Below are 13,644 nucleotides of genomic sequence, written 5' to 3'. Positions count from 1 at the left end.
TGTTAATGTTGATTATAGTTAATTTGACTGCAATGTGGTTGTTTATGCATTCAAATGACACTGTCGACATTATAGTGTTCTTGTTGTATTGTTAAAGATGACACAGTCTGGTCAGCGCATCTGTTTTGGGTACAGAGGGCCATAGGTTCGAATCCTGTCACCTTGATGTGATGGGCTGAAAGTGCACAGCCCGGCACAGCCTCTTTAGGCTGGTGAAATTTAGGCACAATTAATTAAAAAAAGCAAATTAAATATATTCTTCGATCCATGCTTTTTGTAACTTCCACGGGTTTTGCGCATCAATGGGTTCTTGATTCTGATCACCCATTCTTGAAGAAGCTTTCTCTCTCTCTTTTGGTTGGTTTCTCTGATAAAATTTTGATCTTCTGAGTCAATACAATCATATCTTTCGCTTCTGTGGATGCTGACGAAATTATGTGCAAATGTGTTAAATATTGTTTGATTTTTGTGCAGATATGTCTGAGCAGGAGAGGCCTGGAAGGCTTAGGTTAGGGAGGCCTGCCCCTACTGGTAGTGCATGGAGGGAGAAGCAAGCATTACAACCTCTGACTGGTCGAGGTCGAAGGAGACTGGGGGCCACAAGTCTTGCTACTGTTGATGTTGCGAGGGATCGACGTCACAGACGGGTGCATCCTAGATTGTGGACCCGCCACAGTACCAGCATGAGCAGCATTATCAGGAGCAAACTTATCAGGAGCAACCTGGATTTCAGCCGGGTTATCAGTATCAGAAGGGATATGAGTATCACCAGGGGTATCAGCCTGAGCAGCAGTATGTTTAGCCTCCTCAGCAGCAGCATCCTGAGCAGCAACATGCAGAGGCTGTTATAGAGGATGAGGATGGGGGCTTTCCAAGGGGGCTTTATGAGTTGTCTCTTTTACCGGACTTCGGTAAACACGTGGGCGCATGCAAGCTTTCGAACGATAAAACAATAAGTATAATTTGCTTTATTTAATTTAATGATATTTTACTATTATGTCAAGTTTATTTTACGTAGAATATGTTATGTTTATTTAATTTAAGTACAACTACGTAGAATATGTCATGCTTATTTTACATATTTAAGTATAATTGATTTATTTTTAACGTATAATATATATATATATATATATATATATGTATATATATATATAATTTATTATTATGTCAAGTTTATTTTATTTAGAATATTTATAGTTTATTATTATGTCAAGTTTATTTTACGTAGAATATTTATAGTTTATTATTATGTCAAGTTTATTAGGTAGAATATTTATAGTTAATTTACATATTTAATATTATTTTTTTGTATTTCTGTTGCAAGTGGATCGTATGATGACTGGCATCTCGCACGGGAGGAAACTGAAGCTTTTTGCCTTGTCCCTTCCGTTGCTGGTAGATGATAACCCTTGGTTCTGGGAACCGGTTGATAGGTCGGGTCTAAGGGCCCTCCTTCTGACTGTGTACGACAACATCTCCCACGGGTTAGTGTGTCTCATGGCTGAGAGATGGCATCAGGAGACCAACAGCTTCCATCTGCCTATTGGGGAGATGACCATCACACTGGATGATGTTGCTTGTCTCCTTGGCATCCCCGTCGCTGGACGGCTCATTCAGAAGGAGGATTTAGATCATGACCATGTTGTAGATCTCCTGGTGACTCACCTTTTGTTTCCAGTGGAGGATGCGGTTGGGCAAGTGACTGATTTTAGTGCCTCTGTCTCTTACACACCCCTGAAAGACCGTTATAACCACCTGTTGAACAGGTGTAACCATTTGTTGGGGGAGGATTTATCAGAGGAGAAGGAGGAGTAGGAGCTGAGTCTTATTAGGCCTGCCTGTGTCAAGGCGTTCTTGTTGATGTTGCTTGGCTATACCCTTTTTGCCGGCAAGAACATCAAAACCATTAGTCTGTTGTGGATGCTTGCGATTCGGGATTTGGCTAACATAGGCACGTGGTCATGGGACGCGATGGGACTTGATTTCTTGTATGAGCAACTGAATCTTACCTCGGAATCAAATGTTGGCTCAGTTGGTGGTTACATGAGCTTGCTTGTGGTAATATATTTTTTCTTCTTTTTTTAAGTTAAACGTAAATGTATTGTTTCTTGTATGACACTTGTGTGCTGATATAAATTTGTCTCTTTGTTTTTGCAGGGATGGGTTATAGCTCACTTCAGACATGTGGTTCCCGATACCTCTACTTGTGTGTGTGAGTTTATAATGACTTTGTTATTTCGTCTATCTACAAAAAAAAAAAAAAAAAAAAGATACCTCTGTCTCAAATTTGACGTAGTAGTTACTTCGGATAACTTCTTGAACACCTTATTTTATCATCTCTTCTCTATTTTAAAGTGAGAGTCATTTTTGGTCTTTATAGACCTTATGCATTGAATTGTTTTATTTTTAGGTAAAATTACACTTTTAGTCCCTTAACTTAATTTCAGGTAACAATTTGGTCCTTTATCTTTTTTTTCATTTCAATTTGGTCCTTTTTGTCCATTTTCACATACATTTTCAAGCTTCAAATGCAAACATAGAAGATGATCATAGATTTGAAGACTGAAAGACCATAAGAAAATAAAATCATGAATTTTAAGCTTAAAAATTCAAATGAAATGGACAAAAAGGACCAAATTGAAATGAAAAAAAAGATAAAGGACCAAAATGTTACCTGAAATTAAGTTAAGGGACTAAAAGTGTAATTTTGCCTTATTTTTATATGTATTGCTAATGCATGTCGAAATTGCTAAATAGGTGTTTGAAACAAGAAAATTGTTGTTCACATATTTGAGAAACACGAGTAATATACTCAAATGTCCCTCGGTAGTTAACTACCGAATTGTGAAGAAACTGGCTGTAGTTAACTCCCGAGGAAAACCTCGGCAGTTAACTGACAAGGAAAGTCAATGTGAAGGTTTTATTGAAGAGAATCAATGCGTTAATTGTTGGATAAGTCTAATGACATAATCCTAATCAAACCAAGCTTTAACCCTAATTTTATGTAACCCTAGTTTCTAATCTAAATTCACCGTTTTAACATGAATTAACCATTATCAAACTGTAGAAGCGAAAGTGGAGGGTTTGATAATTGTTAATTCATCATCTCAAATATCAATTCATAAAACGAAAGTGCAGTTTTGATATTCGAGCAAGTGAATTTAGACAAGGATTGTGAAACATGAAAATAGTCTAGCAAACCTTGAGACATATAAAGTTTCGAACTTCAAGGATTCTAATAATAATCAACCATGAAAATAGGTGTGATTGTTAGAGGAACACACTCATTGAGACCAAAAGGAGATGTGATAGGCTAAAGAGAAACTTGTCTTTAGAAATTATGACTAACATAAGGTTCTAAGTTTAATGGTTTGGTTTGTGAAGGATTTGTCGTCGTGACGGACCAATAATCCCAAGGCTCTCTTTTATTATTACTTTCTACCAATTAAAAATCCCAACTTTGCAACTTAAACCTTTTCTAATCATCAACTAAAGTTAATTGAATTAAACAACTCCTTGTCGGAACGATACTCTTTTATTACTACTTTGGTAAACCATGCACTTGCGAATTTACTCATCACCTTTTCAACAATTCAAACTTTGAATTGCTCAAGTATCTGCCAAACAATCTTATTATATACGCTATTTTCAAATGCGTATAATAACATCATACATAAGAATCCCATAAGCAAAGCATATGAATATACTTAAATTTCTGAATTCATAAATTTCCTAATGGGCAATATTTGAGACTTAAAAGTTTTTCTCGGTGATTGACGTCATCCATAATTTATTAACTTTAATGTCAATTTATTTTCAACTTTACTGATATAACTCTTTTGTGATATCCGGATAATACCTTGAAAAAAAAAATATCAATGTTGTAAATTAGCATTGACTGAATCAAAATTGACAAAAATGATCAATATTGTAAATGGGATAAGTCTAACAGGACCAAATTATTAAAAAAAAATCTTCATCGCAATTTTTGAAACTTTGGCTTTATATATATAGATTAGAGCTGCATGAACTCTAAGTTGAACCCTAAAGTTTTTTGACGGCGATTCCACTCGTTTCTACCTTGCTTCACTCCTTGCAGTGCAGATCAAAGATGATGCGCGCCTTTTCCCTTCAAAAACTACGGGTTATTAGCTATTATTTCAGTTCTGATATGCACAACATTCACAAAACATCGTTTTCATGGAACCCTATTCTCTCTTCCCGCAAACTCCATAATACTCCTCCTCCTCCTCTTCCGGCTGGGAAGCTTCTTCATGGATTTCTAGATAGACTAACAATTGAGAGGGAAAAATTGTGGAATTCTAGAGAGGATTTCATTGATGGGCAAATACCTTTCGAATTGGAGATAGAGAAGGTTAGGTCGACCTCAGAATTGAATTTGATTCGTCATCTTTTGCAGTCAATGCCAGTTCAACTAGAACTAGAACTAGAAGAAGAAACATACGGTCCAGTTCTCAAGTATATAATTAACATGGGAGATGTTGGACAATTTCAAATTTTCTCTAAATTGATTAAAGATCATATTCACAATTCAATATCAATTTCACGATTGGGTTATTATGACATGTTGATGTGGATAAGGGTTAATGACGAGGCCATGATCCGCTATGCTTGTGAATATATTATAAGGGGAGAAACAGATGAATTACGAGGTAGATTAATCATTAATCAATCTGTTTTTAATCCAAGATGCTTATGTTAATGAAAACAACTTATTTGTAGTATGTATTCAATCTTGTTGCAGAAAACTACCTTTTGGCTCTTTGTGAAAGTGATGACCGCAAGGCACAGATTTCAGATGTGTTTAAAAATACAGACGTTGCAGAGTTTACTTCCACAGATGAAATATTTTCAAATATGTTCAAATTATTAGGAAGGCTACAGTTGAAATCTGAGGCTGAAAAGTTACTACTAGATTGTTATGACGGTACCATTATTATGTTATTCTTGATTGTTTACCTTTAGATCAATTTCAGTTTTCAAAGATTAGAAACTTTACAAATGTCCAAGTACTGCTCTGTATTCATATTAATGACATATTCTTATGTAGTGCAGAAGATTATCTGGAGGAAATTTCAAACTTCATTGATATTTATGCATTTAGCATTCCAAATTTAGAGGTGACGAACTTATCATGAATGCTTATCGTATGTAAACACCCTTAGATGATATGTCATGTGATGCTGCGAGGCAGTTATGCGCGCTTATCTACAATTTTCAATCGATTTCACTGTCCATTTTGTCTGCCAGCAAGAAAGCGATGCTAAAAGCATTTTATTTTATTTTATTTTTTTTACAATAGTTGTATGTTACAATTTCTTTTTCTTAGAAATTTTCTTATATCATTTTTTGGTAATTTCAAGGTTGAGCATATCATAAAAGAGATTGAGAATTTGCACGGTCTGTTGAAAATTTCACCTACATTCTCTTTGTATGAAAAGCTAATTTTGTATTGCTGTGGTAAGAACAAGGTATAATTTTCTCCTTTATTCATTCTCATATTATGGTTATCAATTAAGTAATTGTCATAAAGTCATCCATGATGAGAAGGAAAACGATAACAAGACGTTTGCTCCCTTTAGATCAAATTTTCTCTTCTTTCTGTTTTATGGTACTGTCATTTTTCAAAACTGCATTTCATTTTTCTTTTTAACTTATGCAGGTGGATGTAGCTATTAATATTATTGATAAAATGTGTGAAGCATACTTTATGCCCTCCAGTCATGTAATGCAATCTGTATTAGAGACTTGCTCAGAAACTAATCAAGATTTTCAGGTACTATATATCTTACGTAGAGAAAGACCACGAAAAAGAGGTAGAGAAAGACCACGAAAAATTATAATAACTGTTAGGAAAGATTTAGAGGTTAACGAGTTGGATCCATATATGGTTTATGATAGAAAACTATGGCATAATTTGATCAATGTAACTAACCCCACTTAGTGAGATAAGGCTCGATTGTTGTTGTATTTCTTCGCACAATATGTCATGCAAGATTGTCTTTAAACTATTGAACTACGGCACAATACGACATACAAAAGAAAACTCCAAAAGATAAACTCTAAGATTTAATTATGACATGTAAACGGTTCAAGTTATTCTTCCCCAAATCACTTTTAAAATTACAAAAAACAGAAAAGGCGCCCGGTGCACAAATGCTCCAGCATATATGTAGGGACCAAGAAGGGGTCACGTCATTTGGTGTATTGTATACAGCTTTACGGTGTTTTTTTTTTTTTTTTTTTTAAACAAGAGACTGTTTTTAAGACTTGAACTTGTGACCTTTCAGTCACGTGACAGCTACTTCACCGTTGCTCCAAGGCTCGCCTAAAACTTTTACACTTACATAATGAAATGTATGATTCCTTTTTCCCATTTCAGTAATTTCGGGAAATGACATAAATAATGAAGCAACTATGGGTTAACATTTAAGTGAAGGATTCTTTCTTATTTGTCTTGTTTTACTAATATCTGGTTGTTCATTTTCTATTCCTATTGCTATATTGACAATCAAGGTTGATCAAATCTCTTCCATCTTAAGTCGCCATCGCCTTCACCATTTCAAGATAAATAAAAAGATTTACTGGCTTTCGGCACACTTTAGTGTAGTGATGAAAGATGTAAGTTTTACCTTTTTTTTTAATGGTATGCTTTTAAAAGATATCATTGTAGTAAAAAGCTTTCTTTCAATATATTATCAAGTTGCTAATTAGAATATTTCCTTGTAGTATTATGAAGAGATGGAACAATCTGGAATCAACTTCGCAAAAGAAGTTTTTGTAGCCCTTCTTCATGCATATGCAGCTTACGATGAATTTGAGAAAGCAAAACAGGTATGTGTAAATATATATGCTGTCATTCTACAGTTTCTCTTTTGTAGTGACCTTGTAAAGGACATAGCATTTTGTCCTTAACATTACAGGTTGTTCAAGATCAACGCATACCAGTGAAGTGGTTAATTGAAATTAAAAGAATGCTGGTCTCGTCTCTTGCATCACACGGGAAATTGTCCGAGGCACTTGTTTTGTTGGAGGAAATCAAGAAAGCTGGACAAACTTTGAACCCTAGAGCTGTTTTATGTCTCATGGTAAGGTTTTAGATTATTATTAATTTGTATAGCTTCCACTTTAAACCTTAAAACTCATCAATCATTGTAAACTCTTAGGATGTGTTATGTTCACACGGCGAGTTGGAGAGGGGTCTTCTCCTACGCACAGGGTTGAGTGGCGAAGATTGGGTTAAAGGTTGTGAAATGGTTATGCAGTACTCGGTTCAATACAAAAATTTAAGGTATGATATTATTTTTTGGGTTAATATGCCTTTACCCTATGTAATTTGGGCGCGTTCCGGTTTACTCCCTAGAAAAAAAAGTTCAGATTCCAACCCTGTAATTTGAAGATTCTTTATAATTTTTATTTTTGGTAGAAATTTTTTTAAAATCTGAATTATAATTTTTATAATTCAAAATTTTATAAATTTTTTGAAGATGAGAAAATTTTTATAAAAATTCTGAATTATAAATTTTAAAATCTGAAGATTCTCATATTACAGGGTGGAACTCGCCCAAATTACAAAGGGGGGGGGGGGGGGTAAAGACATATTAACCCTTATTTTTTCCCAATATTAAAGTATGATTTTAATATGCCATTTGTTTATGTTCATTGTATATTTCGCAGTTCTACCATTGAAATGTTTAAACAACTCAAGGATCATTTCGAAAGTGATGATGCATTTAAGAGAGGGATTCATTTTGAAGGAAGTAGGACTAGGATGCGTCGTCTTTGTGCTGAAGTAAGTTTTTGTTTCCTTATGACTTGAATAAGGATTCACGATTATAAGAATTAAATTTTGGTTTAATATTTCTGCCTCTGAAGCATGACATATTGGTCTCATGTATGTATAGGCCTTTTATCTAATTTTTAAACATGGGTCCACACATTTGCAATTTGGATTGGACTTGCTGGATCTAATAAAAAAAGAGGTTGTTGGCCTTGTTCCTTCAAGGCAATGTCTTAATTATCTCCTATCTGTTTGTGCCAAATCAAGAGATTTGAATAAAGCTAATTTGGTTTGGAAAGAATATGCATTGGCTGGATATCCTTATGGAGAAGATTGCTACTGGAGGTGGGCTTCTAACCTTTATATTATATTTTCCCTTTCTCATAATATTTTCCTTCTCCTTATGATGTTACTTTATGGCTGTAGAATGTATCACGCACTTTTGGCCTCGGGAGAACACAAATCTGCTGACAGTTTACTCGTTAATAAAATTCCAAGTTCTTACTCTGGTCTTTGTTCCGATCTGAAGCACAGCTACCGGCACAGCTACGTCAAAAAGAACGACGTACTAGTACTCGAGTTTGAACTTGATTCCTATTTCTGGTTCGCCCCGCTTAACTCGATGAAAACGAGGAAGGCATGAGATGGGGCGGGTCGACCCACTTAACTCGTTTGTGTTTTATTTTCTAGACTTCTTTATCATTATGAGATTATTTTGGTTGTTGGATTTATTTTAAGATTTGTTTTATGTTGGCGGATTTTCCTTACAATTTGTTAATTATATTGTTTTTACAACAAATTTGTTTGCTGTCTATTCTTTTATATTTTCTTACGATAAAAGCTTTTTAAAAGCAACATAGTTTTTTTTTTTTACATTCGAAAATGGATAAAAGCTTGGTAAAGTGATTTGTTCAATGTTTCATACATAGCTCATGTTGCTAGATAAGTTAGAACAGGAGTGAACATAGACAATACCAGCTCCTCAACTAAGAAGACCATATCAGCCTGAAACAATTCTTCCAGGAACATATGATAAACTCAGCACTGAAACCCGACTCCTGACAGCAGAATTCTCTATTATACCCTAGCAAAAGTGAACACCTTGAAAACTAAGCACCAAGAGGATTCTCTATTATATTATACTCTAGCAACTGCTCAAAACATTTTGTATGTTAGTGTCTACTAGTTTCAATGGTATTTGAGTCAATATTTAATTTGTACTTTTTATGACTATCACAAGTCTCACTAATTAAGTGAAATGTTATATAATGGTCCCAGGGTTTCCTTTTTAATCTTCTTAATATTTTTTAAAATGTTTATTAATATTCTTTGTAGTTTTATTCAACTGCTTGTGCTTCCTTTTAGAGCATCTCCAATGGGGGGTCCTTACTTTAACAAGGACTACTCCCCGTTAAGGACTCTCCATTGGAGGAAGAAAAAATGAGTGGGAACGGGCAACTATATAAGGACCCTCTCTCTTCTAGGTAACTAACGGGTCCTACATTTAAAAATTTAATAAAATGTGTACTCCTTGATCTCACTGCATAAAGGAGTAATAAAATGTGTATTACTTGGTCCCACTTGTAAAAAGGAGTGGAAAATTATTTTTGTTTAATGATGTAAAGACAGTGGGACATATTTAAGTATTTTTTATTCGAGTCCTTATTAGTGTATTGCCATTGGAGTCATTGAATCCTTAATAGGTACTTTTATTAAAAATTATAAATAAGTGATGTGTCACGTGGGGTCCATTTAAGAAGTCCTTATTAGAGAACTACCATTGTGGATGCTCTTAGCTTCATGATCTGTGACCATAGCTTCTTTGTGGATGCTGCAAGAATATCAGTTTTTCACATTCTCTTTTGACTATCTAACCAACCATGTTCTGATATGGCTTCTTTGGAGCATGGACTTCAAATATTGTGGTATATTGGAATATGGGAGACTAGTATTATACGATCATGACATTGTGAATAAAAGCGAAATTAAAACAATACTATTATATTGAATTGGAAAATTGTGTAATTTTAAGCCTTGTGATGCAATATGATTATAGAAAAGTCAATGATGGTAATATCTATATGTATATTTTTCACGGTTACATATTATAGTGACATAAACAAATTCATTCACAATTTTACAGGATGGAAATGGAAGCAGATTACATTGGACTTCTATTACTTGCGTCAGCTGGCTATGATCCCCGGGTTGCACCTAAAGTTTACAAGAAGATCAGATACTTGACCGAAAGTTTTTTAAGGGTTTTTAGGCTTACTGATGATTATCTCTCTACTCATCCATCTGCAGGAATGAGAGCAGACTTGCTTGCTCAAGCTCATATAATGGAAGAAGCTCTTACTATATATAAGAATAAGAATGTAAGAGGAGATGAGCACGGATTTCTTCATGAATGCTATAATTATTTTGTGAAACTATACCAATTCTTTTTTTGATTTACGGTCCCACTAAATTTAATGCACAAACGAACATGAAATCCCACTCTAGATAAAGTGAATTACAAAATAAGCTAAATGATTCTTATATTGTATGTAGAAGGTTATACATTCTGAAATCACTCTTCCTTCTAAAACATATCTCCCCATTCTTGTTATTATTAAGCGTGTTACGTTGTAAGCCAGCAGTTATGTCCAAGTTCCTCAGTAGCATAACAGGAACTTCTACCTTTAATGTGATCTTGTGGTTTGGAAGACCACATTACTAACAACATTAATCATCTTAATAACATCATAGTTATCAAGAGGTACATTCATATAAGAATTCCACTTCATATAACATCATATACATCAACATATACATTCATATAATAATTCATCAATCATGAACAACATATAACATCATAACATATGTTAAATACTCTTAAACACCTTAATTGAACTCATAGTACACAAGATTTGAAGTTTTAAGACAATCCATAAGTTTTGGGTTGACCTAGAAATAGTTATGCGGAATTTTCACAAAATTTCACTAAGACCTCCTTGGAGTATTTTCATCATAATTCAAAACCCAAAATTCTTTTTCAAGTCAAACCAAAGCAACTCGAAATCTAACACAATTATCTACAACTTTCATGTTTACACCAAAGGCCAATTCAAAACAGAAACGGGTGAAAAAGACGCAAGAACATGAAACAGAGCATACTGTCAGCGAGGGAAAACCCATTTTTCACCCCAAAATCTCAATTTTAATTTCCCTATGCTCAAATTTGATCCCAAAGTTTGTCTACACATTTATATACATCAAAAGAGTATGAAAACCATATAAAACTTGACCTAAAATATTATTTTAGAAAATCACCAATTATCAACCTAATTCTTCGGATTATCTACTCTTTTCTACAATTAGTTTTAGTTTCAAACCCTAATTCTACAGCATCAAAACCTATAAACAACTACAAGGTTAAACCCTTTTTTAGAATTATACAACCCATTATTAGAGAAAGTTAGTCCCACCCTTACCTTAGGTTAATCGATCGAACTTTACAAGATTGTTCTTATTCTCACAAGATTCTTCTCTTCTCTGACTTCTCTCTTCTCTTGGTTTTCTCCCTTTTTCTCCAAAAATAGGTTTCACGTAATCCTTATTTTCTAATTCTAACTCTCCCCTTTTATATAAATCCTTAACCTACTTATTTTCTCTTATTTCCAAATCTGCCCTCCAAGTCTCAGTATTCTATTCTAATATATATATATATAGGGATAGGATCAAATGACACCAAGGTGTCAAATTAAATTTGACACCAAATCCTAGCCAATAATACAGTTTTAATCTAACGGCTCCCATCAATTCATTAAGTGCTCACATGCTTGATCAAGTGACCCATCTTTTATTTTTAGAAATAATTTATTCTTTCTTCTTTTGGTTAATTGCTTTCCAAAAATTCTAATATTCTATATATTTTTTTATGAAGAATTCTACATCGTTTATTCCAAAACCTATTTCATTACTCCAAAACCTAATTGCCATTTTTTTTTGCTATACCACTGTTTTATGCTTCACTTCCCAAGCTATTCACCATTACACCTTCCATCTTATCTTTTCCTATACTAGTCGAAAACTTAATTTTGTGGCTTCTGTCCAAAACTTAATTATCGTTTTGCTCATCCTATAACAACCTTATTTCTTTATTGAGTTTATTTCTATTAACTATTTTTTCGAAGAGCCTTAAAAGTTTTTTTTTTTTTAAAGAAGGGCCAGGGATGCTAAAAACATGAACAAAATGAATAATGACTAATTCTCTAATTTAAGTTCTTTATGCAAATGTTGTGAGTAATTCATACCTAAGAATAAAAGATGTAGAATCCTGTGGAAAAAAAAAAACAGAGAAGTTTTGAAAAGGAATTAACCAAAAGAATAAAGAATAAATTATTTCTAAAAATAAAAGATGGGTCACTTGATCAAGCATGTGAGCACTTAATGAATTGATGAGAGCCGTTAGATTAAGCCCGTATTAATGGCTAGGATTTGGTGTCAAATTTAATTTGACACCTTGGTGTCATTTGATCCTATCCCATATAGGGATAGGATCAAATGACACCAAGGTGTCAAATTAAATTTGACACCAAATCCTAGCCAATAATACAGTTTTAATCTAACGGCTCCCATCAATTCATTAAGTGCTCACATGCTTGATCAAGTGACCCATCTTTTATTTTTAGAAATAATTTATTCTTTCTTCTTTTGGTTAATTGCTTTCCAAAAATTCTAATATTCTATATATTTTTTTATGAAGAATTCTACATCGTTTATTCCAAAACCTATTTCATTACTCCAAAACCTAATTGCCATTTTTTTTTGCTATACCACTGTTTTATGCTTCACTTCCCAAGCTATTCACCATTACACCTTCCATCTTATCTTTTCCTATACTAGTCGAAAACTTAATTTTGTGGCTTCTGTCCAAAACTTAATTATCGTTTTGCTCATCCTATAACAACCTTATTTCTTTATTGAGTTTATTTCTATTAACTATTTTTTCGAAGAGCCTTAAAAGTTTTTTTTTTTTAAAGAAGGGCCAGGGATGCTAAAAACATGAACAAAATGAATAATGACTAATTCTCTAATTTAAGTTCTTTATGCAAATGTTGTGAGTAATTCATACCTAAGAATAAAAGATGTAGAATCCTGTGGAAAAAAAAAAACAGAGAAGTTTTGAAAAGGAATTAACCAAAAGAATAAAGAATAAATTATTTCTAAAAATAAAAGATGGGTCACTTGATCAAGCATGTGAGCACTTAATGAATTGATGAGAGCCGTTAGATTAAGCCCGTATTAATGGCTAGGATTTGGTGTCAAATTTAATTTGACACCTTGGTGTCATTTGATCCTATCCCATATATATATATATATATATATATATATATATATATATATATATATATATATATTTAAAATATTTCTATAACGAATTGAAGTAGATAAAATAGTCACAAGGAAGGGGGGGTTTGAATTGTGACCCTTTAAAAATTATCCTGAAACTTAAAAGTGATTCTCAAGTTGTTTACTTGGAATTATGTTAACTTTCTGACTTCAGAATGTTCTGAAGTTCATAAACAAAATTGCTTAATAAAGTATAAGTGTAAGTGTGTGTTGTGTATACTGTAAATAAAAGAGTATAGAGAAGAAAGAAAGAACACACAAAGAGTTATAGTGGTTCACCCAATGTGGGCTAGTCCACTCCCCACAATCCTGTGAGAGTTTCCACTAAGATGCTTGAGATAACCTCTCAAGTCCTGCACCTTACAATCTTGTTCACCTGAACAATTACACTCCTGTATTCTCTAAGCCTCAGCAGGCTTGCACCTTCTTGCTAAGTTAACCACTTA

General features: G+C 33.6%; 1 protein-coding gene across 1 annotated transcript; it reads left to right on the top strand.

Annotated features, from left to right (window-relative positions):
• The first annotated feature begins 1,971 nt into the window (after nucleotides 1–1,971).
• On the top strand, nucleotides 1,972–8,571 carry LOC11445631 (pentatricopeptide repeat-containing protein At4g21880, mitochondrial). The gene is made up of 14 exons (XM_039827819.1): nucleotides 1,972–2,058; nucleotides 2,158–2,208; nucleotides 4,100–4,673; nucleotides 4,766–4,948; nucleotides 5,077–5,141; nucleotides 5,385–5,492; nucleotides 5,684–5,797; nucleotides 6,538–6,642; nucleotides 6,751–6,855; nucleotides 6,945–7,109; nucleotides 7,188–7,312; nucleotides 7,699–7,813; nucleotides 7,926–8,146; nucleotides 8,228–8,571. The coding sequence occupies exons 1-14, from the start codon at nucleotides 1,972–1,974 to the stop codon at nucleotides 8,442–8,444; spliced, it is 2,235 nt and encodes a 744-aa protein (XP_039683753.1). The 3' UTR covers nucleotides 8,445–8,571.
• The last annotated feature ends 5,073 nt before the right edge of the window (nucleotides 8,572–13,644 follow it).

This window comes from Medicago truncatula, chromosome 7, assembly GCF_003473485.1.
Source record: "Medicago truncatula cultivar Jemalong A17 chromosome 7, MtrunA17r5.0-ANR, whole genome shotgun sequence".
In the NCBI taxonomy this organism is placed as follows: Eukaryota; Viridiplantae; Streptophyta; class Magnoliopsida; order Fabales; family Fabaceae; genus Medicago; species Medicago truncatula.
Note: the sequence above shows the minus strand (reverse complement) of the source record. Positions and strands in the feature narration are given on the sequence as shown.

What these genes read in the sequence shown, in the direction of transcription:
- LOC11445631 (XM_039827819.1), top strand. Translation starts at nt 1,972, where the DNA reads ATGGGACTTGATTTCTTGTATGAGCAACTGAATCTTACCTCGGAATCA. An exon ending in ATTGCTGTGGTAAGAACAAG is followed by an intron (nt 5,493 to 5,683) that starts GTATAATTTTCT and finishes TAACTTATGCAG; the next exon opens with GTGGATGTAGCTATTAATAT. An exon ending in GAGCTGTTTTATGTCTCATG is followed by an intron (nt 7,110 to 7,187) that starts GTAAGGTTTTAG and finishes GTAAACTCTTAG; the next exon opens with GATGTGTTATGTTCACACGG.